We start from the raw sequence: 25,192 nt of genomic DNA, 5'->3' as shown, positions 1-25,192 counted from the left end.
TCATCTGACAGTTCTTGGATCCAATCGAGTGATGAGATCAATGAGAGCAGACTTGAAACAGTAAGAAATCTACATAGATAGATAGAGAGATAGAGAGAGAGAGAGAGAGGAAGTTTGAAGTTTGGGTATAGGGGTCTGTAGATTTAGGACATGGATGATCATAATTCCAAGATTTTGTAGGAACATGAGACAAATATTTCTAAGTTGTCTTTGGAAGTCCAACAATTCTAGAAGACCACCCTCCTCTGATGGAGCTCAAGGCACTGAAACTCCCATACAAGTCCAATAAGGAACACCATTGTTGTCAGTGTTTTAGCTTACTTCAGGTATACAGCGAAGACCTGAAAGGATACATTTGGAGCCATTGCCTCATCAAACAAAGGTCAACCATTGATGCTCTTCTCTCTGAGCTCTTGATCCAATCCTCAATGCCAACCACCATCTTACAGTCAAAGCATTATTAATAGAGCATGCATCCAGAAAAAAAGCAACAGCAAAGGAGAAACATAGCAAGAGAGACGATCTTAATATGATATATCATTTCAAAGTTTTGGATTGAAATAGTGTGATTTTGATCTAGCATATGTATATATATATATATATATATATATATATATATATATATATACAACAGCAAAGTATAATCGAAAAATTCGAAGAAAATAAGTGACAGCTCTCACTAGAACTAATTAATGTAGGTGATAAGGAAACGATCTTAATATGATATATCATTTCAAAGTTTTGGATTGAAATAGTGTGATTTTGATATAGCATATGTATATATATATATATATATATATATATATATATATATATATATATATATATATATATATACACACTCCTTCAAATATATAACTTCTCCATATTGTCACTTGCAATAGTATTATTCCAATAAACTTAACCACTACTAATTGTGTAGATGCTTGATTTAAAAAAAAATTAATATTTTAAATATCTAAAAATATTTCTTATCATTTTATTTGATTATTTGACTCCCCAATTCATAAACTTAAATTTAGAGTAACAAATATGAAAAAAAATATACTATTTCAAAAGATATACAATGTTTTCTAAAGTTCAATAATATCAATTGAAAATTTAACATTATTATAGTATGCAGCAATTATCAGGAAAATTTTTAGTTTTTAAAAATTCTTGTAGAGCATCTTATTACTAAATTTTTTTTGTAATATACTCCTTTTCAAAAAAATAATTTTTTCCCGTACTTCTATCAGGAAAAATTTTTCCCCTACCCACCTCCACCCACACCCTCGACCGCCCTCTTATTAGCCACCTTCAGGCATGGGCCTTTGGTTGCCTTCACACTCAAGGTTTTCATCCTTTACCTATCACCCTCATCCTCTCTTGGCTATGTCCACCTCCACCGTATTAGTTCCCTCGACAAATGGGGGAAAGAGGTGCACATCCTCACCCTGATCTATAATGCCCTTTGTTGAGATGACAAAGAGGACAATAAAGATGGCGAGACGAGGATAACGATCGATGGGGGTGGGATCAGTTATGTGAAGCTTATCAACGATAGAAAAGAGTTGAGTGAAGTTTAGGGTAAAATCACTTTTTAAAAAATAAAATATATTTTGTACGAATTTTTTAAAAATTAAAGACTTTTGTAAAAATTAAGAATTTTTTTCAAAAATTTTACATATATATACATATTTGTGTAGCAATTATTAAGACAATTTTTAGTTTTTAAAAATTATTATAGAGTGTCTTATTGATTAAAATTTTTGTAATAGCATTTCTTTCCTAAAAGATAATTTTTCCCTTGTGCCTCCACCCTTGGTTGCCTAAGCCTATGCTCATACTCACCTCCACCCCCACGCTTGAGTGTCCTCGTGCATAGGTTATTGGTCACCTTTATGCATGGGCCTTTGGTTGCCTTTGCACTCGAGACCGTTACCCTTTGCCCATCACCCTCATCCACTCGGTAATGTCTGTCTTCGCCCTATTGTCCTCATATTTTATTGACAACTGTCTTCACTTTGCGTTGCCATCCTCACCTCTCTTCCCCTCTTTCTCTAGCCTTATCGTCATCCTCACTTGTAGCCCCCTCAAGCAAAGTCGACGACAAGGAAGATAGAGACGATGAGTGGAGAAGGGGAGGTGCACATCCTCGCCCTGAACTATAATCCTCATTATTAAGGTGACAAATAGGATAATAGATATGACGATACATGGATAGCGATTGATGGAGGTGGGATCAGTGGTGCAAAGCTTATCGATGATAGAGAATAGTGGAGTGAAGTTTAGGGTAAAATGATATTTTAAAAAAGAAAATATGTTTTGTATGAATTTTTAGAAAATTAAAGACTTTTGCAAAAAATTAAGAATTTTTTTCTTCAAAAATTTACCTATATATATGTATATATATACATATATAAAAATATATACATATATATATACATATATATACATATACATACATACATACATATATATATACATATATATATACATATATTTATACATATATATATATATATATATACATATATATATATATATACATATACATATATATATATATATATACATACATATATATACATATATATATATACATATATATATATATATATACATACATATATATATATACATACATATATATATATACATACATATATATATACATACATATATATATATATACATACATATATATATATATACATATATATATTCCTCCCCCTTAAAAGACATATAGAAGACTTTGACTGAAGCACTGAGTTAGGGGTAAACCTGAAGACTTTGACCGAAACAATCAGACCAAACACGTTGCGGGGTAATCCAGGGACACTTTGACTCGTCGTGCTAAATTCGGTTGACCTTTGCTTGCAGCTGCATGTGGCGGCGGCGCAGCTATGGTCTTCGTCCCCCACTCTCAAGCACGTGTTACTTGTGTTTATTTTGCCAGGAAGTCAATTTCCAAATTAATTTGAGCTCTTGTCTCTAATTTTCTTTTCGAAAAGAACCTAACTTCAGAGGATGAAGTCATTTAAGGGAATGTTTGGTTAGCCAATTTTGTATTTATCAAACAATTTTGAGTTCTTTGACGAAGTTGTTGGCTTATGTATTAGAATCACTTTATAATATTATTTATTATAAATCATTCATGAGTGACCAACCAATTAGAGATGAGATCGATAATAAAGATGAAATAAAAAAATATTTATATGCAAGTTAAAATTATAATTATGCAATAGATAAGTATTAAAATATCAAGATGTTGTTCGATAGAATAATTGGTCTATTAACTTTGTTAAGCTCTATGTTACAATTTCATTCGTCTAAGGACTTGATATACTCTTTAAAGATCAATATAATATTAGAATAAAACTTTAATATGATGTATGTAAGACATAGTTCGATGATATCATACCTCGATATTAGGTTAACTTTTGATATTATTTGTCAAGATTAATTCTAACGGGATAATTGATCTATTAACTTCGTTGACTTATTAATTGATCTATAAAGGTATTTCGATTAGTGATCTATTAACTATTTAATATTATCTCTTTTATCGATAATAAAATTAATTTTGTTTCCACGCTCTTTTTCTATTATCTCTCAATCTTTTCTTAAACGGATTTGATCGTGGAAGAAAAAAATAATAAGATATTCTCGATGATACCTCTCTACAATGTGCCGACCTCTATTTCAACACACATTATTCAATCGAAGCCCATATTACCAAAACTAGACGACATCGCCCGTCGGTCGGCGACACCGACGTCAAACCCACACCAATCGAATCCTAAGATGCATGAATGGATGCTAAGCTTAGTCGGATGTCATGTTTCATATTGATGAAATGATAGCCGGCGAGTTACATTGAATCATGTCTCCCCTCGACACGTGTTCAATCGATTGGTCCTCCGCTATTCTTAAAGAATCCTAAAATAGAAAATAAAATATGATCACATATCTATAATTATATATATATATATATATATATATCATAATTAAAAATAGAGGGATAAATATGAAAAAGAATTTGCATGGAAGCATGATTTTAGTGTGGCTGACCCATTCAAACCACCGGCAACTTTTGAATGTTCCAGCTAATAATGGCCACCCTTGTCGGCTGGCCCACCCCTCTCCGCCAATAGCAACGCGTACCCTGCCGACGAAGCAACCGTACCCACACGACGAGCAGATGTTTCACGTGGTGAGACGCAGTCGGCCTTCCGCCAACCCACAGCCGACCCGTCTTCATACATCTCCTCGCCTCTCTTCTCCGTTGGAATATAAGGCCCTCAGTCCAAGCTTCCTTCCTTGCTCCACCAGCTTCAAACACCATACACTTCCTGTGATCTTCCAGCCTTCTTCTCGAGAAGAAATGGTGGGGAGTCGTTGCGATCCCGACCTTCGTCTTCGCCTCGGCATTAATGGAGGTGGCGATGGCGGCCACTGCAGCACCGAGTCCAGCCCTAGCAGGTATTTGATTCTACTGTGTCCTTGCTGCTTGCATTTCTGGCTTTGTTATCGAGCATGGGTATTCATTCATTCATCTCCGGATGCACTACGTAGGGTGGAGGAAGCATCAGGCAGCTCAAGATCAGAGTACCGGCAGCAGCAGCAGCAGCAGCTTACCATCTGTTACAACGGAAGAATCTGCGTGTGCGACGTAACTGAGATTGAGGTTTGTCTTCTTCCCTTTTGTTCTGTGCATATTTGACTGGTTCTTCCTCTGTCATCCCATTACAACCATCGTCTTCTGTTGATATATTCCTCTGCGAATTGCTCCTTATATATGTTTGCAAACTGCAGGCAGAAGCCATAATCGCCATGGCCAGGCAAGAGACGGATGATCAAACGAGGAAGAAGAGGCAAGAACAGCAGCCAAAGGAGTCATCCACAACTTCATCATCATCACCACCACCTCTGCCTCCTCCTCGTTTTCTGCAGCATCTCCACATCGATCCGGAGCTCTCAAGGAAGCGATCGCTGCAGCGATTCCTTCAGAAGCGCAAGTCCAGAATGAACGCCGTCTCCCCTTACTGTCACCCACCGCAACTCTTCTTCTCTATCAAATCATAGTCCTTCCTTCTCGTTTCTAAGCCACACTGTGGTGTTGCTGCATGCGTGCGTGCATGCATGCATGCAGCAATCTGTGGTGGACGCTTCTTTGATGTAATTGCTTTAGAGTTTCCTTCCGAGAACAATTCCAATGTATACGGATAATGTTAATTACCGATTAAAATTTGAGTTAATTAGGGTATTGGACAACCAAAATCTTGTGCCCTGAGATCCTCGTAAGTACATCTAACTAAGCATCGCTTCTTTAATTACTCAAATTGCACTCTTCCAATCAAGCAAGCGGGTTTGAACCACTTTGATCGGGTAATAATGTCTTCAACACTCGTTATTCCATGCTTACCTTTGCCACCCCTCAAAAACCTATAAATATTTTTATCATATTACAAATACAATTGATGTGGATGAATAATTTATGCCTAATAGAATGTTGACACGTGGATGACACCTCATTCCTTTAATCAGCTCGGCATCAATTCAGTCCGAGAAACATGATCTAAGTCGACGTGATTTCACCAAGATGCAAATCGAAAATGTAATTCAACTTAAAGACAAGTGTCTCTTCTACTCAACAAAATCGAGCTTAGCGGCATGATTGGCTTACCTCCAACTTGGTAGACTCTAGTGGCATGACTGATATTAGTGAATCTCTACGCCATGGTCGAGGAGTCAACTCAGCTCAATTCGATCACTGATGTATAAGGTCGCTAACGTAGAGACTCGGGCAACGAAAGTTTGCGTCGGGTTAGGTTGAGCCATGAGTCTTGTTGCTTGTTTCTTCGTCGCCAACCCCTGCACACAGATCGAGGTCGGGGGGGTATTTCCCGACTCAACCCCTCCGAAGCTTAAGTTAGCGTTGAGTGAAATAAGAGTAAGCTGAATGTGTGAAAGTTCTCTCCCTTCTAACTAAGGAGGGTTAGCTTTTATACCTGCAAGGATGAATTGATAGTACAGGGTCAATTAATTGTGGTCGGATCCTTGGGCGGTCGGCTTAAGCTTTTGTGAGAGCGTTAACTGACCTGCAAGGATCGACGTCGTGTGACGTCGCCCCAAGCTTTATGGGACGACTGTATTGTAATGATGTCATTCGTACGGAGGGGACGACGAGTGGCTGCCTGCTACGTGTGTGTTACGCGTCATATCAGACTTAAAGTACCACGTCTATATCGTCATGTCTGCTTGTCTAAGTCCACATGAGCGACACCGAAATGTGCCCTATCAATTGACAATGAGTTTAGGAATACATTAATATTTTTAATATATAATTTGAGAAGTGAACATACAATTATGATAAATCTCTAGGATAGTTTGATCGTGAGTTTCTAAGAAAATCACAAGTTGACATTGGAGACATTTGTGACACTTGTGATATTCTATTCCATCAATTACTAAGACATATATTGATGGCTTTATATATGTCATAATTTATTGACACGCAGATGACAATAAAATAAGCTAATGTAATCAGAGGTTTGTATGGATCAGAAATAGTGTTATATTTCTGGAATTGATGCGAGGTTAAGAAAAGACAGCGGATTGCAGCCCACAGAATGCATTGGACGTTCCCTGGTGAAGCGTCCGGTTCGCCCGCATGCATGGGGCGACGGGCGGCGGTCAACGCCACGTTAAGGGCTCAGTCGTCACGTTTGCTTCGTCACTTAGGTTTACGTACTCGTCACTCTTCTCGCACACACGCGAAACACTCGCGGAGAGAGAGACAGAGAGAGAGAGAGAGAGAGAGAGACACACACACAGATTAAACATGCCTTAATTTATCTGGAGCTATGGTATTGCCAGGTTCATCTTCTAATTCAATATGAATTCGAATACGTGCATATTGTGGAACATTATTGTTCTTTTCATCATTTCGAGACATTTTCCAATCAATCATCAGTTTGCAGGATATGTATATATGTTATGCAATGTATCTAGCAAATATGGAAACAAAAGTTCTTAACACACCAATTAGCAGTGCATTAGACAGTAACACTAAATAATTCATCTTCATCCCAAAAACTTTTCCACATCTCTCATAAATACACCAACAATTGAGATTGCAACATGTCAGGATTCTTAGGGTATCTAAATCAATCTAATATGCTTAAACTGAATTTAGATATTCTTTAATTACATTTTCAGATATAATGTTTGAATTCATTATTTTATTTTATTTTATGTAAGTGGACCTTATTACCAATATAGTTCTAATTATTAAGTACATCTTAAACATTGGTTTGGTGAAAATATACTAGATCTACTTACCAAAAATTGAGAGTTTGAAATCTCATTCGATATATTTTGAAAGTATCAATTAACTTAGCAAGTAAAGATATCGATAATTTATCGCAAGATCCGAATTTATCCTTTGTAAAAAAAAGAAGAAAAACATAGTACTTAAATTAAATGTCGAATCTATAAGAACATAATAATATTAAAAAGTCTCATCATGCAACATAGAATCCGAAAAACACTAGGTAATACTACATGGTCGATTATACGGGACTAAATCGACCTTCTCGTTAGGGTAACGTTAGCTTCCACGTCCAGTGAAGTTGATGTATGAGAGAGATGATGTAACATCTTTGATTAGTCCCACATTGAAAGTGGACAGGATTAAGATTGACTTATAAGGGTCTGATGAGTGTATTACTATCAACTTCAGCTTAAGCATTTTGGTGTGTCAGACGGCCATCTTTACTTATTATTATATATTATTAAATAATTTCAATAAAAGATTTAGTGTTTTTCATATATTTGTCTATCCTTTATTCAACTAATGTCCAGTGTTTATTGAGAGCTTTTGGCATTTGACTCCTTAAGAAGTTTGGTCCATGAGCTCTTCGGTATCAAAATGGAATCTGAATTCCCAGTGTAGTAGTAGCCGTGTGCTGTTGTCATTTGACCCATTGAAGTACGTACTACACAACCATCAGTCAAGTCTCACCAACTGGTGGGTTGACCTGCCAACAACGTTCCACGGTGGGCAGGCCGCCGACTGTTGACTTGGAATTATCTACGACTAATTCCCACAACCATCCTAAAGCACTTACGAGGAAGTCAGCTCCCATCGAACAGTTCTTTACTATCGATCGAATCGGATCGGACAATTCACTTAAGAAACTAAAAAACCAGACTGATTCGATAACTAAAAAATGATAGATAAAAACACTAAATTAAATTAGACTCAAAAGAGTTGGTTTTTGATAAATCATAGACTCGATGAAATTTAAAACGATCTTAGGATGTTTAAAAAATTATTCTAATGACATGTGATAATATAAAAGAAGAGAACACATGTTTTGCATTTTTTTCTTCGAAGGGGAAAAAAACCATTGACCATTAGCACAACACTTTGATCAGTGAACTTGTAGTCAAAATTTTTGTGACCATTATCATTATTATTATTAGATAATTTTGTGTAAACAGTAGTTTCATGATCAATTGTGTTCACAAGTCAATTTTTGACGGAGACCGGATGAGATATAATTCAAATCCTTTTAATTCAAACTTGGATCTTTGATTTGTTCAAATCTTACCCATTGAACTAGACTTAGTCTAGATGAAATAAAGCTTTAAATTTCGTAAATGAATGAGGAATTTTAAGTGGCATTTCCTCTATTTTTTCAAATATTAAAAATTAGAGATTGGTTGTCAAGCATAAAATATCAAACCTTTCCTTTTTTTTTTCTCTTTTTTTTTGGGTTTTAATACATCAATCTTTGCAAAGTTTGGAAATAACATTTTTCCTCAAGTTTTTTAATTTGCTAACTATTTATATGATCTAAAATGGTACAGTTATAAAGAGTTTTAATATCAATTACAATTAATTTGAATGTATATATATATATATATATATATATATATATATATATATATATATATATATATATATATATATATATATATATATATATATATATACTTTTTGTAGGATACATAAAAATAAATATGGGAAATCACATACTACATAGGTACATGTATTTATTTTTATATAAAAAAATCCTCTTTGTTGAGTATATTAATTCGAGATAAAAGTGATATTATCAAAGAGAGTTTTGTGCTGTGTGTGATGTTGTGTTAGGAACTAATGTAATGCAATAGATGGAAGGGAGAAGACAGAGTGGAAGAAAGCAAATCGGAAAGGCGTATTGTCTCGTTCATGGCTACCATCTCCGCCGCCATGGCGTGGATGCTGACGAAGGAATTTTACGTGCATGAGGACCACCTGCTACACGTTGTGGCGTCCATCACCTACTCTTCTCTTCCTCCATCTTCTTATCTTGTGTCGTGGAGAACACAAAGGCCTACTGCATCCTCTCTCTATCTCTCTCTCTCTCTCTCTCTCGCTCGCTCACCAAGCTTCTTCCCAGCTCGCTTTACCAGTTCTCGAAAAAGAATGAAAGAGTTGATGGAGATCAGCTGTGATCTCGACCTTCGACTCCGTCTCAGCAGCAGCGGGACCGATGTCTGTCCGACCGATTTCGGCACCGTCGGATCCAACGGGTATTCTAGTCTCGATGTGGTCAAGGAAACCTCATGGATTACTTACCTTTCTTGTGGTATGCTTTATGCAGGTTGGTGGAGTTCCTGGGCAAGTCGAAGGAGTCCCAGCAGCAACAGATCACCCTATTCTACAATGGTCGAATCTGTGTCTCCAATCTCACGGATACCAAGGTCTGTAATGACCTCATCTCTTTTCTCCTCTGTAAGTTTCCGCTTCAAGCATTACTCGGTTGTTGTGCATGAATGATGATCTTGTGTTTCGTGTTCATAGGCAAGAGCCATCATCTCCATGGCCAGGAGACAGATGGATGAACAACAAGCGAAGGGCTCATCATTCCTGCCTCGAGATCCGCCACCATCTCCTCACCCTCATCCTCAACCTGCGGAGCAGCTCCTGATCAATCCTGGGCTTGCCATGAAGCGATCACTGCAGCTGTTCCTTCAGAAAAGGAAGTCCAGATTGCATTCCCTCTCTCCCTACGCCCCTTGTCCTCTGTGAAGTCAACCTAGCAAGAACAGTATTGATGACGTGGTGTTTCTTATGGTGATAGCAGTAGCATGGATTGTTTTCTTTCTTTTCTGAGATTTCCCCTCATTTCTTCAGCAAGTCAAACTTCCGGATTGTAAAGTCAGCGTACAGATAAATAAATTGTGATATGATCTCCGACATTTGCTATTAATCCGAGCTTAAATATCTTAGATCACAGGTTTTTAGACTAATCAAATCAAAGATTTTAGACCAAGAAACTCAACAATGTCTGCCGCAGCAATAAGAACATGGTGCACATGGAGTTATACCTCACATCTTCCATTTGATTGTCTCTGATTGCTCTCCATCAATGGATTAAAAGCCTTTTTTGTGTTCATCAACAAATGATAAAGGCTTCTTTTTCAAAGTTTAATGGATAAAAAGATCTCCTTCAAGCTTTTAACAATAGTATGAATATACATCAAAGACATTAAGAGGTACTATGCAACTGCATTCTAAAGCTGATATGTAAGCTCTGTTCTTGCCGAAGGAGATTGGCAATCACCTCAGCAGCAGCAGCAGTACAACCTTGAAACCATGTGATTGATTGGTGGTGTCTGCCTCAGTCACCATGCGACTGCGGCTAATTCCTCTGAGCGAAGTGCACCCACTCAGTGCCATTGTCGGTTCAAACTCATCCCTTACATCTGCAGCGCATTCCTCACACCAGCTTCACCTTCAGCTGCCAAGGCAAACACCACAGGCCTCCCAGTCTGCAGTAAATCACAACAAACGACATTGACTCGATTTGATTTGATTGAATTCACAGTAAATCTCTAGTTCAGGATTGTAGGATCATTGTTAGTTCGTGTTACAATCGCATGCAAGCTATGATACGTACTTGGAAGAGACTGAAACATCATTTTTACTTGCAAATACTCCAGAGGCACCCAATGCTAAAGCCTTGAACACATCGGTGCCACCGCAAACGCCGCCTTCGAGAAGACGGGAACACGACCCTGTGCAGCCTTGACAACCTAAATCTGCCATCATATGATATCAAGTCGTAATTGACTTGTGAAAAAGGAGGATATTTGATCCATAAAGAAGTAGAATGGCCAAAGAGAAAAGCTTGATTTCATGTTGCAGATGTACCTCTTCCAGTGCACCGATGGTGGCTGGAACATAGTCGAGCTGACCAGCTCCGTGGTTGGAGACAATGGCACCGGCTGCACCAGCTTGTATGGCAAGTCTGGCTGCAATTTGAAGTCAAGGTTGGTGTTGGACTGTGTTCAGCACAAGTAAATGGAAGGTTAGAAGTGAAACAGTGGTTGCTGTCTTCTGCAGTGAGGACTCCTTTCACAAAAATGGGCATGGTAGTGATTGTCTGCAACCACTTCACATCCTGTTGGCATCAAATCAGTTTGTAATCTGATAGAATTTGAATTCATTATATGCTGAACTCGTTTGATGATTCAGAACATTCTTCATGATTTCCATTGTGCTCCAAATCAAGACAGCAAAACTTCTCTGTTTTGCATCCTAATACGCATTTGCAAGAGACAATAACTACAAAGATGAATCGGTTGTCTTATGCAGTCAGATGTTAAGTATGAAAGTTATTATTCACCATGTCCATTTTCCCAAGGTCCAAAGTGAATCTGCAATACATTTTGAGTGTCAAGAAAGGCAGCAAAGTGAATCTGCAAGACATTTTAAAGTAGAACAGCAAAAACACTATGAACTATGAATCAATGATATGCTCAAGCGTCAGTCAAGTAATTGTCAAAATAGAGTTCAGGTCAATGAGCATTGCTTAATAAGCAACTCAGGATCAAGGTGTTCATGTACCTGTACTTGATGGCTGCTTTCGCCAACCAAGTCTTGGAGTATCAACTGTAAGGGCTATTGCCTTGAATCCTGCTCTTCAGCTCTTCTGACGAGCTGAGCAACTACATTCCGGTCTTTATATACCTAAAAAGATAACATTGAAGGCTTCCTGACATCAATTTTTTAGCTCAAACATTAAAGGAACATAATCAATATCAGAAGATAATGCTTACATAGAGCTGGAAGAATCGAGTTCCTGGTCCTGTTGAGGCAACTTCTTCGATGCTGGAAGTAGCCCATGATGACAGTGTCCAGCGAAGAAATATTTGATATGTTTAGTCTCTTTGATCACCATGATTTGTTAGCTACTGAAGTCAGTCTAATTACTTACGCAGCAATATCTGTTAACAATAGCAATCTTGAGATTCTGTGAAGTTGACATCTGCTTCTTATCAGTCTTAGAATCAAATTAGTAGACCATAAGAAATCCAATACAATAATCACCAACCATACTGGTATCGGCTGCTGGTGCTGCTCTCGCGGTTGCATACTCTCCTGAGGAACAATGAGAGACTCAACATTAGAAGATTCAGTTGTAAGTTGCAGCAACAAAAAGGACTATATGGTAGATAGCTTGACACTTTTGCCTAAATTTAAGCATATGCATCCAAAGCAGAAGAAAGATCATACTAAATTCCAACATCGGGTCGTATGGATCTTAGAAGTTGAACAGATATCCAAAGAATTGGAGCAAAAGCAACCAAATCTTTGCACATTCCTGAAACTTTGCAGAGGTAAGACAACCAAATTCCAGAAACATCATAACTTCACGGTGAGCCATCTTCTGCATGGCTGTTGGAGCAATCATGATTGGCATTGATATCTTTGTGGTGGTCATATTGACCTTGGATACATCGATGAGTATGCGTGGTCGAAACCTAGCCCAGAATCAATGAAAAAATTTCAGTGACATGAACATAAGAGCACTCTGGTCATTCAAAGAAGATGAAGAAAATGACATTTCTAATAAGGTACAGAATGCAGAGTTATCAAGTTGCAGCATCCTGTCATGCTGCATAAAGATGAACATGCTTGTTTGACTGTAAGACAAGTGACTGTTTCCAATATTTCAATATTATTAGCAAGATTACTAAAACCAAAAACAGAATCCCTCAAAAAGACTTGGAAAAAGAAAAAGAAATTGAAGACAAACAGGAAATTCTAGAATCTTTCAGATATTCTATCTGCATAATTTGAAGGAAAAGTAAATGTCAGAGGATCACTTTGTAAAACATACAAGTCTATCGATCTTATCGACATGCTAAAAAATTATCATCACACAATATCATAGGAACCAAATTAGGAACTTTAGTGCTTAAAAAGATGATCGATATTTGACATGGTATTGATTATAAAGGTTTACATAATTCCTATCAGTAAAATGTCAAGAACCATGGAAGATGGAGCATCTGAATCATTGTAACTCTTGTTTCCCTCAAGAAAAGAAAAAGAGAAGCTGAAAATTATAGATGAAGAGCAAATTGAGCATCCTAAAGTGGTAGCACACTAGGGGAAGAATAGAATGAGGGAGAGTGCTCACAGAATCCTCGAAAAGGCCTCCCTGTTCTCCTTCAAAGCCCACTGGTTCTCTGCACCTGAGTTATAGCAGTCAAACACCATCTTGGGCAACTTCTGCTTGGCAATTGCCTCATACTCCATAACGTTAGTGATCTCTATGTCTCTGTTGAGACATTCGAGATAGTTAGTGCATCGTTGCATGATTAATAGGTCTCAGGTTTAAATCCATGTGTGAACGTTTTGCACGTTTATAATAAAAATTTCTTCTAATTTCAAAAAAGGAAAACGTTGGTGAACTCCATGCTCATTTTCCTTTACAACATGCTTTCGAAACCTCACCCAATCTTTGCCCACAGTAAATCCACAAACTTCACAACAAGAGCAGAAAACAAACAAAGCCTACACGTCAACTGCTATCAAGAAAGGCACAATAGATCGAACACTTTGTGTGTAGTGTTGCATCAAACTCAGTGTAGTGAAGTGTTCGAGACTGAAGATGATCACATACAGAAGGATGCATCAAACTAAAGCATAACTGGACTGATCAGTTAGCTAATACGATCTAACACAAGAGCAAATACCCCAATTGATGACCTTACGTGAAGCTCAAACACAACCAATCAGGAAAAAGAAGAACCAACCTGATTCCCTGAAAGCAGGAGAATAAAGGGACTGAAACCAGAAGGCAAGGGTGGTGGTGAGGAGTAAACCAATGACTGGGCTGCAGATTTGAGATGGTCATTGGTTTATTTGTTTGCGATCATGCTCTCTGCATGAAGACAAACTCCAGGAAAAATATTTATGTTGGATTAGCTTGTGGAGGTGGAAGTGAAGACTGACATCTCCCACACTGCTTCCTCATCCACCAAGCAAAAAATTCTGCTTCATTTATCCAATGCCATCGGAAAGCTCCATAGAATGGATGAACAGAGTAACTATAGTAGAAGTCTTATGAGCTAAATTTTCATTGCAACAACTGTGGGTTTGATCAAAGTCAGGTCTTACTAGACTTGAGCTCTTTCTGTTCAATTTAATGGCCTTGTGGTGCCTAGTGTTTGTGCATATGCAGATAATATGAAGATGCCAAAGGTTACTTTGTTCATAGATTTGGATTCTACATTTAGCAATTCCTTAAAAAAGTGAAAAGGTGTACTATTTTCTTATGTGATGGGACTTTTGGTGCAGGAAAACACATTGGGCACTGCAGGTGTACTATCTATTCTCCATACGATCGATCAAGCATGCTCCACATAAGGAATCCCCCCAAGACTGGTAACAGAATTAGGGAATGAGGAAGAGAGCATGTGAAGAAATAGTAAAAGCTTGGAGGCTTTTGAATCATGGTCAAAACAAGATGTCCTTTGAGCAGCAATGGCAACTGAAATCTTCCCTCTCCCTTGTAATGAATACAAGAAAAAGAAGGCAGAGTACATTTACAGCACAACAGAGCTTCTTGCAGAGTGCATCATAAGCATCACAGACCCATCAAACACCTGACCGTCACCAGCACCAAGCTCATGCTCCCCTTCCCATGGCTCCAAGATGGCCTCACCCTCACAGCACTGGACTCCGGTGGAGGAGACTCGGGCCATGATGACCTCTCGCCAGAGTTGATAGGAGGGCACAGGCAAGGTGGAGCTTCCAAGTAGGAGAGGTTTTGAGTTCTGAGTGGGTTTATGCACAGTCCCTGGTTGTCCCTGACATCCAGTCTCTCCCCAAGTCTGCTCACGAACTCCTCAGAGAAAGCCATCTCCCCACTCAGCTGGTTTTGGCTCAGGTTGAGCTGACCAAGGTTTGGGATTGCCTCTAAACTGGCAGGGATTGTCCCATTGAGTCTGTTCCTGTCCAAGGATATGGTGGTGAGGTTGGTGAGAGAGCCAAAGAACGTGGGTATTGGACCTGAGAGCCCGCAGCCTGAGAGACCAAGCACCACCATGTTCTTAAGGGCACCAAGAAAGAGAGGGATGCTTGTTCCTATAGGATTGTGCTCTAAAAGAAAGTACTGCAGTTCTCTCAGATCCGAGAGTGCATCTGGCATTGGCCCTGTCAGGGAGTTGTGGCTCAGATCCAGCAAGATCAGACTCTGTAGCTTGCTTGCATCTGTTGGAATCCTACCAGAGATTTTGTTGAAGCTAAGGTCCATCTTTCGGAGGGACTGGAGCTGACCTACCGACCAAGGGATCTCCCCTTCCAGCCCGTTCCAGCTGAGGTCTAAGATGGACAAACTAGCCAACCCACCAATGCCCACAGGGATGATGCCAGTGAGATGGTTGTAGCTGAGGTCCAACTGCTCCAGCTTCCCAAGTTCTCCCACCTCGTTTGGGATTTCTCCTTGTAGGTTGTTCTGTGAGAGGCTGAGAACTCTCAGGTTCTGCAGTCTGCCTATGGTATGTGGGATGGCTCCGGAGAGGCCCGGGTTGGACTTGATGACCAGCTGCTCTAAGGAGGAGGAGGCATTGGCGAAGAGAGATGGAGAGAGGGAGACCGTGTCCGGGACGAGGAAGCAGCCGAAGAGTGAGAGGGACTTGAGGTAAGGGAGCTTGAGCATGGACTCGGAGAGCTTTGCAGAGGCCTTACATGGCGGTGAAGCGACGTCGGGGCCGATGTGAATCTTTGTGACATGAAGATAAGGATCCTGCTGCTGTCCCTGAACTCCATCACCGAGCACCATCTCGCATTGGATCCCCAGCCATGGCGTCTCGGTGCAAGGGCGTGGGTGGAGCTGCGCCCAGCTTGGGTCGTTCAGGAGAGCACCCAACACCTCGAAGAGACCCAGAAGCTCCTCACTTCGCATCCCGACTCCGCCGCCATCGTCCGTGGCTTGAGCCAGCACAAAGAGGCAGCAGCAACCTGCAACGGCAAGGAGCCTCGCGAGGCGTTCGACAGTGGTGGAGGCCATGGTAGCATGGAGGAACAGAGCAAGGAGAGATCAAGCGGAGCTCCTGTTATATGGATCTGGAGAAAGCCTGGAAAGCTGACTGCATGTCACTGTTCCGCTAATGTGTCGGTCTTCTCTTCTTCTGAGGAGGGTTTGACGTGAAACGTCTCGACCGAAGCAGCCATCACCACCACGACCCGATGCTTCTGCTTTCCATGCAAGCTAAGGAACATCTCCTCTGCTCCCTCTCGGCCTCACTCTTACCTCTCTCTAGCTAGAGCTAAATGCCTCGTCCATGCAAACACATTCCGCATTGGTGATTCCACTCCCACAAAAAGCAACTCTTGAATTGAAAGTTGAAGCAGGGATTCTTCTCTCTCCTCTCGCTCTCTCTGTCTCGAGTCTTGTCAGCCTGGTGGCGTTCAAGGGACACCAAAATATAGCACACAGATCCTGTCCACAACAGGTGCAGTTGATATCATCCTACTACAACATTTATACATTAGCTTCGTATTACCTAATACACTAGGAAAGTGAATCATGATGCAACTATAGAATGATCAAAGTGATGGGAGGTGATGAACTGGAATGTCTTGAACGGCTGCAAGAGTTGTCTCAGCAGCAGAGCAGGATCTGACAAGGAGTAAATGACAGACATGTGAGATGGTTGCATTCAATATGGAGTACTCAGGTTAAGGAAAACTTGGAGGGAGGAAAGTGATGGTTGTTGACAGTCAAACTGCAGGTACTCAAAATATGGTGTATGGATGGAGATCATGAAAGGGATATGTGCATTTCACACTTCAAGAAGGTGAGTCCATGAATCAGGAAGCATATAAGTAGGAGGATAGGTTATGATGCCTACCTACCATATGAACCTGACAGATTCTGAAGGAGCATCAACAGGGTTTTGATTGGAGGTTTGTCCTGTTGATAATTTTCTTAACATAAAAAAAGTATGAAGCTTATTGTTTAATGTATCAATAATTGTTATAAAAAATAAATATTTAGCTGTCAATATTTAGAAAAATAAATGGACAAACATTCAGTGTTTTTCTATATTGAGTACCAGTTTTAACTGCATGTACTCAATATTTACAAAATGAACAACTAAATATATCTTTATTTATTCAAAGTATAAGAGAGAGAAAATTTTATTGAAAGCCAAACATTTTTTTGTTCAAAATTTCATTTTTTGCTTGCAAGAAGTCTGAAAAAGAAGAAAAGAGTATATATATATATATATATATATATAACCCTTCCCAGAAAAGCCCATTTAGTGTTATTTGGGCTGCGTAGTGATATAACTTAGTGAGGGCAAATAAGAAAAGCCGATGAGACCCTTTGATTGCCTGACACAGTGTGGCGTTTGTTCTCGTGGCAGGATGAGGAGGTCGGGTTGACCGGCTCGCATAGGCATCTCCTCATAGCCATTGGCCGATGGATTCCTGGTGCCATCCCATGGTGGCCGCAGGACGAGCGCAGCGGCACCGTCATCCGTGGCGTCTTCCTCCCGTCCTCTAGCTCGTGTGCACCGGAGGATTATGGGTTTCGCCTTCGGCGAGGGGTCTAGGGTTTTGAATTCCTCTTCCTCCAATTTGAGACCCCTCACAATGTCTTCCGCTTGTCGCTCCCTTGCCCTTCCCCCGCTGACTCCCCTTCCCTCGCCATCTAGAGCTCGGTCTTCCTCAAGAACCGCCTTTTCTCCCCCTTCGACATCTCTTGGCTTCCGCGGCGTTCGATCGTTATCATCTCGCAGAGCTCCCAAGAAGGTTGGTTTAATTCTTGAATCCTTTCAGTTAAACTAAAATAGTTGATTTTTTTAGAGTTTTCCCATGTAAAATTGATATCTTTATCATAAAAAGTTTGGTTCCGTTCTGTCCCGTTTGTGTAGAGATGGAGGCTTGGTGATGTATCGTGTTTTATGCACGAAGAGGAGGAGGGAACGTCGTCCAGCGAGAGGGGATTCGGGTTTATGGAAATTAAGGGAGGCGAAGAATCCGGCGAGATTAAGTTGGACGAGACAAGCAAGGAAAACAGGGGCTGGATTTCAAGAATTCAAAAGGTTTCCTTCTCTCTCATTTATAGGTTGAATTTGACATGGTATTATTTGATTCTCCTATATTAGTTGTCATGTGCGTTGTGAAACAACACCCGTAAAACAAGCTGCTTAACATATCTCAGACCAATGCATGCAATATAATTTGTTGGTATATGAAGAAGCATTGAAGGCACATTCTCATTATTCCATGGAGATCAATTGGCATTGAGAACTTTGCAAAACATACAAATACTTAGAAAGTTGGGAATGGAGCATTAGATGAGACTGAGGATGTATCTTACAGTGATCTGCGAGATAAATTAATTAAAGGGTATGTAAAGGATTAGTAGGAGGGAAACTAATGATATCATGATCAAACATATATGGGAACCTATGGGGATACGGACATATATTGAAAATATTTATGTGTGTAAACCTATCCAGAAATTATTGTAAACAATGTAGATCATTTGGATGAAGAATATATGCTAGAAGTTAATCTTATTACTTCCTTTTTTAAAATTGATGCTATGTAATAAATTGATCTTATTATTTCATGGCTTGCAACATAAACTTTTTCTTCTTTTTTTTTTATATTTTGTTATAGATTTAGATTCAGTTCCATTTGGTATATAAGTTGTTCTGCTTTGTCACCGAATAAGCTTTTTCTTTTTTATATATAAATGGGCATGAGAAGCTTAGGATTGAAGGAAAAAACAAGGCTTTGACTTAGATTTTTCTTTAATGCATTCAATCATCTCTATCTAACAGTCTATGTTCTTTCAGGTATCACACAGGATTTTTATTTTTAATGGTAATTCTTGGACGGTACCATGGACGGTGGAGACGATTGTCCAGGTTAGTGCATTTTATATTAGTCTTTTGACCAACCTTTTTTAGTTAAAGTAAAATATTCTAAGATGATGGTATGCCTTCCTTTGCTTGCAACATGTTACTTTTTTTGTTTTACTTTGTGATGAATTATGCTTTCTTTTATGATTTACTGTCCTTTGGTATAGAGAAATTTTGAAGTTTTCTCCATATACACGAGCTTAAATTGAGTTAAATAAGGTAGCTCTTTTTTCAATGCTCTTCCCCCTAGAACTAGCTGTTTTTGTTTTTAAATTTTTCTCGTCGTTGATGGTTGTGTCACCTAAAAAGTGGTTTAATGGATTGACTCTGACAGTCAGTCATAAAATTTAAGAAAAACTTATGATAAGTCCTCCTACATTCGAGTTGTGCTCTGATCAGACTGATCCCATATATTTGATATATGTTGGCAATAGGCCTTGAAGTTCTGCAATTTTTTAGGAGGTCTTATTGTTTTTGAGTTGTTCTCTATGTAATACTGACTTGTTGCATTCTCATCTACCTTAATTTGTTCATATTCTGTGGATATATAAATATGTATATATATCATTTTTTTTATTTTTAAGTTTTCAAAGAGTAATTTATCATACTGAATATTATTTCAGTTGGCCATAGTCTTTTTCTTTTCTAAGTAAGCAGAAGAAATTGAAGCATACCTTTCTGAGAACCAAATATATTCTTGAACATATGACCTTTCTGTGTAGCTAAGCTGCCAAGCCTCTTGTGAGATTCAAGACCAAAACAACTGCTTGCATCTCAATGTGTCTTGATAGAAGTACCACATACAATTTCCTTGTTTTTTACTAGCCTAGCTATTGCCAGTACTACTAATGCTTCTCATATTTTCAGCTTCATGCATCCAGGTGTTCTGGGAAAAAATTTTTACTGACATCCATGTCATTTCTGTGAATGGCTTTTGGGTTTCCCACATAGGAACTCTGCTTGAGATTCAAAATTTTAAGTGAAATATGTTATACTTTAGCATCAGGACCTATATTATTTTATATTTAGTTGAAACCATCCTTTCAGATTTTCTTGGTTTTGAGGGTATTTAAATTGAAGACAGGGCAAAACTTAAGAAGTCAAATTATTTCAACCAGAATAGACACACTGTTCATATGATTTTTTAACATTCATCTTCCAAAGTGTGTGTAAGTGTTTCTTAACGGAAACTAATACCAGCAAACATTGAAAAATTGACACATTGCACAGTGGCAAACAAACATTAAGAAACACAGGATTTATGTGGAAAACCGATTTTTGCAAAAAAGAATACCAATCATTTATTATTACTGAGTTCACAGTGGTCTAAGTGGACTTGCAGATCCTCGACTCTGATATACCTAAGTCATGCATGCCACCTTTTGATCCTAATCAAGATTTCAAGTGATCTCGAGTTGCCTCATGTGCTGTCTATCAATCTACTCTTGTCGAATCACTCATCAAATGATTTTTTTTTCACCTATTGGAATCACTTACAAGAACTTTCAAGAAGATGGTTGTGTTGTTTTCTCTTTGTTATTCAGACATAGTTAGCTTCACTAAAATTCTGAGCATCATTAAAATAACCCTTGTTCATCGAGGTACTAGTTCTTATGAAAATATAAAGTTGTCTTTCCAATTGGGTCAGTCAATTGATCAGATAAAGAAGCTGATTTATCAAGCTTTATTTGTGTGACCATAGACCAATGATGCAAATTCAATGGATTTATATGATTGATTTACTTTTTCAGTCTTCTGATTTGATAAGTCTAAAGTAGGTCCAACTGATCAGGCTAGGTCCCAATTGATTGACCATCTATGTATTCTTATTTTGACACACTTGTTGGCATGAATTTGACTAATCTACGTAAATGGACATGGGAAGTAACACATAAGATTGTTCCTTGATTTTCTTCCCTGCTTGTTTCCACTTCTTTGGTGCTTCAGGATGGGGCAGGTATCAACATTGTCAACACCCATGAAGAAATAACAAATGGCTTGTTCTGTTTGTATCATGCTTTATTTTAATCAATTTTCTGCTTAAACTGTGGCTTTATATTTTTGAATCGAAGTCAATATTACAGTTCCTGTTTCATGAGTAAAATTGGTAAAAGCAATAAATTTGCAGGTTATGCTTCTTTGGATTGCTTCATTCTGGTTTGTGGGATCCTGGATAATTCCATTCTTGGCTCATGCTGCTGGTTTCAGCAAGGAGTCATTGACACACCGAGGTCAGGCCTTATATAGCCTTCTTACTGATGTAGCCGAAGGTTTAGCTGGAATTGCGATCCTCCACCGATGTCTTGCTAGATTCCGTCCCCTTCCATCAGGCTGGTTTCAGTTCAGTTTGAAAGGTTGCTGGCACTTTGATGTCGCTCTGGGGTGCCTACTCTTTCCATTGGTCAATTTTCTATCCCAGATCAACATCAACTTGGTTCCAGTTCTCCCTGCCCCTCCAGTAGGAGTCTCCAGTGTTGAGCAATCAATTTTGGCTCGTGATCCTGTGGCCATGGCTCTTTATGCTGTTGTGGTCTCGGTCTGTGCACCTGTCTGGGAGGAAATTGTATTCCGTGGCTTTCTTCTCCCTTCACTCACCAGGTACATGCCACTGTGGGGGTCAATTTTGGTAAGTGCAGTTGCTTTTGCACTTGCACATTTTAATGCACAGAGACTACTTCCATTGGTATTCCTTGGGGTAGTGATGGGAGCTGTATTTGCAAGATCAAGGAACTTGCTGGCTTCAATGCTATTACATAGCCTATGGAATGGCTTTGTCTTCTTGGACCTTATGAAATGATTAAACCATTTTGTACCATTAATGACATCTGATATCTTTTCAATTCAATCCATGATGTTTAATTTGATGGCACGAGTAAGCATCTTATCCTCTTAAGAACTATACACTTAGCTGATCTTATTCTTATAAAATATTTTGTAGCATGTTAATCCCTTGTGCATTTACTTTTATCCTCTTAAGACACATTGTGTGTTTATTCTCATATTGGGTTGGGTATTATAGATACATTGTGTGTTTATTCTCATATTAGGTTGGGTATTGTACATAAGAGCTTTTGGTGATGCTAACTCATCTCCTTTTATAACGTTACACAATCGTGACACCTTGTGATTTATATCATTTATACTTTTATAGTCTCCTTTTCTCCCTTTCTAGGAATCACTTATTGTACTTTTAGATTAAGAGAATGACAATTTGATATCTTTTTCTTAGAAAATGTATGTGAATAATATTTAGCCAGTAAGTTATGGCAAATTTCATGTATTTAGACTTCACTCTACATACCATTGACTTCGCAACAGTTTGTAGATGAAAATATCTGTTAGATGAGTGCTAATTAGAAGACCATTTTTAAATATGAAGTTTGATCTATTGTGCAGTACTTAAGTCATGGTAACTTCTTATGTTGTCTCAATCATATGAGAAATATTTTATATGCTTCCAGGTATAGTAGCAAATTGGTAACTAGGTATCAGGTAGAGACTTATTTTATTACGTTGTCTGATTTTTCAACATGATATGGGGATCCTTTTTAAGTAAAACTGAAGCATGATGTGGGAGATAAAAATTTTGCATTGAGGAAGAACTCTTGGAAGGATTTGATTACATTTGCCAGTGATAGCATTCTTTGGCTGCATTCCTCATCTCATATGATTCTTGATGTGTTCTCCCAGTACAGGCATACGGTCTCAGAGTTTTTCTTCTTGATGGAGAACATGTAAGGAAGTCTTCTCACTCTGTCCTTTTATTTTCTAAGCAAAACTTGCATTTTGAAGGTTGATTCTCCAGATTCTTATCAATAAACACTAGCTTAAAAAGTATGATTCCTTTACCATTTCCTCTTAAACATTATAATGATCAAGGTGAGGCTGCATGGATCATGATGCTGAGATATGATTGCTGTGATAGAAACTTTGACGGCATTGATCTTGTTGCATGAGACATATCTCCATATGCAGAATAAGGCTGCATACATTTTTAATCCAATCATTCCATGATCCTTGGCTGCCTTTCAAGCATTTTAACTGAGTTTTCTTCCTTTTAAACTGATGTTGGGCATGATAAAAGAACAGGTGCTCCCCAATCAATGGAATTTGTTGATCCATCCTTGTCATCAGTACTCATCCAAGGTCCTTGTCCCTTGTCAGCAAGAACACTTTGTTAGTGCTGTCTTGGCTGAAGAGTTCTGTACAATGAATGATTAGTCAGGAAACATTGAACATATGCCACATGCATGGGACATGGCAATCATTAGAACCAAAGATATTTGGCTGCATATGATCATAAATCTTAAACTCTCTTAGTTGACTTAATTTTTCATCCAGTGTACATTAGAAACTTTTTTCTTTCTTTTTGTGTAAATGAAAACATGTCTGTACCAATCAATCTTTCTTTTTTGCTTCCTTTTTGTGCAAATGAAAACATATCTGTACCAATCAATCTTTCTGTTCCATAACATTGAGCAGATGAATCAATGCAAGAGAAACTACCTATAAGGAGGAATAAAAAACACTACAGAAAATATTCTGCATTGTAGAGTACAAGAACAGAGCAGGATTATCCAACACCAGATGTAAGTAAATTCTCCCAGGTTTGGCACATAAGAACTTTCTCATTTCAGATGGTTAAGAACAATTTTCGTCAGTACTTGCTATTTACTAGTTTGAAGGGTCAATTGAATTAGAAAATTAGTCCTTATGAAGTTGGTAGATGTAGTAGTTTTTTTTCTGGTCTGCTAAAGTGTATGGCCTAATTCTGATCTCAATGTTTGAATTGTTTCCGCTTACTGATAAATCTTTTTACAAGCATTATCTCAAAGTTATCAAACAATGTGTGGTAAGTGCTTTCATAAAACAGGCCATAATTATCCATTATAATGAATGACAAACTATTATTGCACATGATTTCAAGAACATCCATCTCTTGGTGTCTTGTTGATTGTCTCAACACAAAAGTCCATGTCATTAGAATCAAATGTGAAATGTAGCTATCTGATCCCTATCCTGACACTTAGCCAACCAAGGAACCAATCTTGGAAACTTTTTGATACAACATTAAGTTGCACACATTGTGGCTGACAAATAGACCCTACATGTTGATATTTGATGTGATGCATGTTCCACATAGAGACACTAGTGCTTTATAAGGTAGCTTTCCAAGTTTTGATAATTGAGAACTAGAAGAAAAAAAAAGGAAAAATTTCTAATTTTATTCCTGTGAAATTTTTGATTGAACACAACTGGATGGTGACTTCAAACTTATCCTCGCCCTAATCTTTTGTCTATACAACCAATTTTTTTGTTCTTGGCAAAGAGTTTTAGTAAGTAGCTTTCCAATTGTTTTTAATGATAAATCATATTATATACTCTTATTTCTAACAATACGTTGATAAGCTTGATTAGGTTATCGCTGATTCGAAAAGATTAAATGGCTAGGAAAAGCTTCAATTTCTGTCTTAAATACTATCTCTGTCATGTGGAAATCATATCAAATTAGGGTTTGTAATCTCATCATCAATATAAATATATATGTGTATTTCAGATGAAATTAATTACTGAGTGAAAAAAGAAGGCTTTTCTGATGTTTGAATAGATTATCATTCATTTTAATCTATAACTCATCTCCAACATATAATGTGATTGAATAAATGCATTCGTTGGACGACCAAATGTGTTCCATCAAACTTTCTCATTCATAAAATTATATGGATGTTCACATAAATATCAAAATAAATTAGTAAATTAAAATCAAATATAAAGTGATAATAAAATATCTAAGTAGTTAATCAGCGTGTATATACAATAATAATTGTTTAGAAAAATATAAGTGATGAAAATTAGATACAAATCGAGAATTTTAGAATGATTTATCAAAGTATTTATCAACTATATTGATATCCTTAAACTCTAATAATAATTTAATTGGAGAGTGAGAAAGGAAAGGAGGTAATTAATTATA

General features: G+C 38.1%; 3 protein-coding genes and 1 pseudogene across 3 annotated transcripts; 3 read left to right on the top strand and 1 right to left on the bottom strand.

Moving 5' to 3' along the window:
* The first annotated feature begins 4,306 nt into the window (after nucleotides 1–4,306).
* LOC103991150 (protein TIFY 5A) lies at nucleotides 4,307–5,211 on the top strand. Its single transcript, XM_009410510.3, has 3 exons — nucleotides 4,307–4,467; nucleotides 4,561–4,672; nucleotides 4,801–5,211. The coding sequence occupies exons 1-3, from the start codon at nucleotides 4,370–4,372 to the stop codon at nucleotides 5,068–5,070; spliced, it is 480 nt and encodes a 159-aa protein (XP_009408785.2). The 5' UTR covers nucleotides 4,307–4,369; the 3' UTR covers nucleotides 5,071–5,211.
* Nucleotides 5,212–9,391: 4,180 nt separating this feature from the next.
* LOC103991151 (protein TIFY 5A) lies at nucleotides 9,392–10,296 on the top strand. Its single transcript, XM_009410511.3, has 3 exons — nucleotides 9,392–9,570; nucleotides 9,642–9,741; nucleotides 9,842–10,296. The coding sequence occupies exons 1-3, from the start codon at nucleotides 9,464–9,466 to the stop codon at nucleotides 10,067–10,069; spliced, it is 435 nt and encodes a 144-aa protein (XP_009408786.2). The 5' UTR covers nucleotides 9,392–9,463; the 3' UTR covers nucleotides 10,070–10,296.
* Nucleotides 10,297–10,600: 304 nt separating this feature from the next.
* On the bottom strand, nucleotides 10,601–16,484 carry LOC103991152 (uncharacterized; annotated as a pseudogene).
* A 1,179-nt stretch (nucleotides 16,485–17,663) lies between these two features.
* On the top strand, nucleotides 17,664–22,087 carry LOC135643441 (uncharacterized). The gene is made up of 4 exons (XM_065160395.1): nucleotides 17,664–18,097; nucleotides 18,220–18,390; nucleotides 19,153–19,224; nucleotides 21,347–22,087. The coding sequence occupies exons 1-4, from the start codon at nucleotides 17,870–17,872 to the stop codon at nucleotides 22,013–22,015; spliced, it is 1,140 nt and encodes a 379-aa protein (XP_065016467.1). The 5' UTR covers nucleotides 17,664–17,869; the 3' UTR covers nucleotides 22,016–22,087.
* Nucleotides 22,088–25,192: the final 3,105 nt, after the last annotated feature.

Source organism: Musa acuminata, chromosome BXJ3-7 (genome assembly GCF_036884655.1).
Source record: "Musa acuminata AAA Group cultivar baxijiao chromosome BXJ3-7, Cavendish_Baxijiao_AAA, whole genome shotgun sequence".
In the NCBI taxonomy this organism is placed as follows: domain Eukaryota; kingdom Viridiplantae; phylum Streptophyta; class Magnoliopsida; order Zingiberales; family Musaceae; genus Musa; species Musa acuminata.
This window is presented reverse-complemented; position numbering and strand designations above follow the sequence as displayed.

Bases quoted from the DNA above. Each gene is read 5' to 3' on its own strand.
- LOC103991150 (XM_009410510.3), top strand. From the start codon at position 4,370: ATGGTGGGGAGTCGTTGCGATCCCGACCTTCGTCTTCGCCTCGGCATT. The intron at 4,468-4,560 runs GTATTTGATTCT...TGCACTACGTAG, and splicing joins ACCGAGTCCAGCCCTAGCAG to GGTGGAGGAAGCATCAGGCA. The intron at 4,673-4,800 runs GTTTGTCTTCTT...TGCAAACTGCAG, and splicing joins GCGACGTAACTGAGATTGAG to GCAGAAGCCATAATCGCCAT.
- LOC103991151 (XM_009410511.3), top strand. From the start codon at position 9,464: ATGAAAGAGTTGATGGAGATCAGCTGTGATCTCGACCTTCGACTCCGT. The intron at 9,571-9,641 runs GTATTCTAGTCT...TGCTTTATGCAG, and splicing joins GGCACCGTCGGATCCAACGG to GTTGGTGGAGTTCCTGGGCA. The intron at 9,742-9,841 runs GTCTGTAATGAC...TCGTGTTCATAG, and splicing joins CCAATCTCACGGATACCAAG to GCAAGAGCCATCATCTCCAT.
- LOC135643441 (XM_065160395.1), top strand. From the start codon at position 17,870: ATGGGTTTCGCCTTCGGCGAGGGGTCTAGGGTTTTGAATTCCTCTTCC. The intron at 18,098-18,219 runs GTTGGTTTAATT...CCGTTTGTGTAG, and splicing joins CTCGCAGAGCTCCCAAGAAG to AGATGGAGGCTTGGTGATGT. The intron at 19,225-21,346 runs GTTAGTGCATTT...ATAAATTTGCAG, and splicing joins CGGTGGAGACGATTGTCCAG to GTTATGCTTCTTTGGATTGC.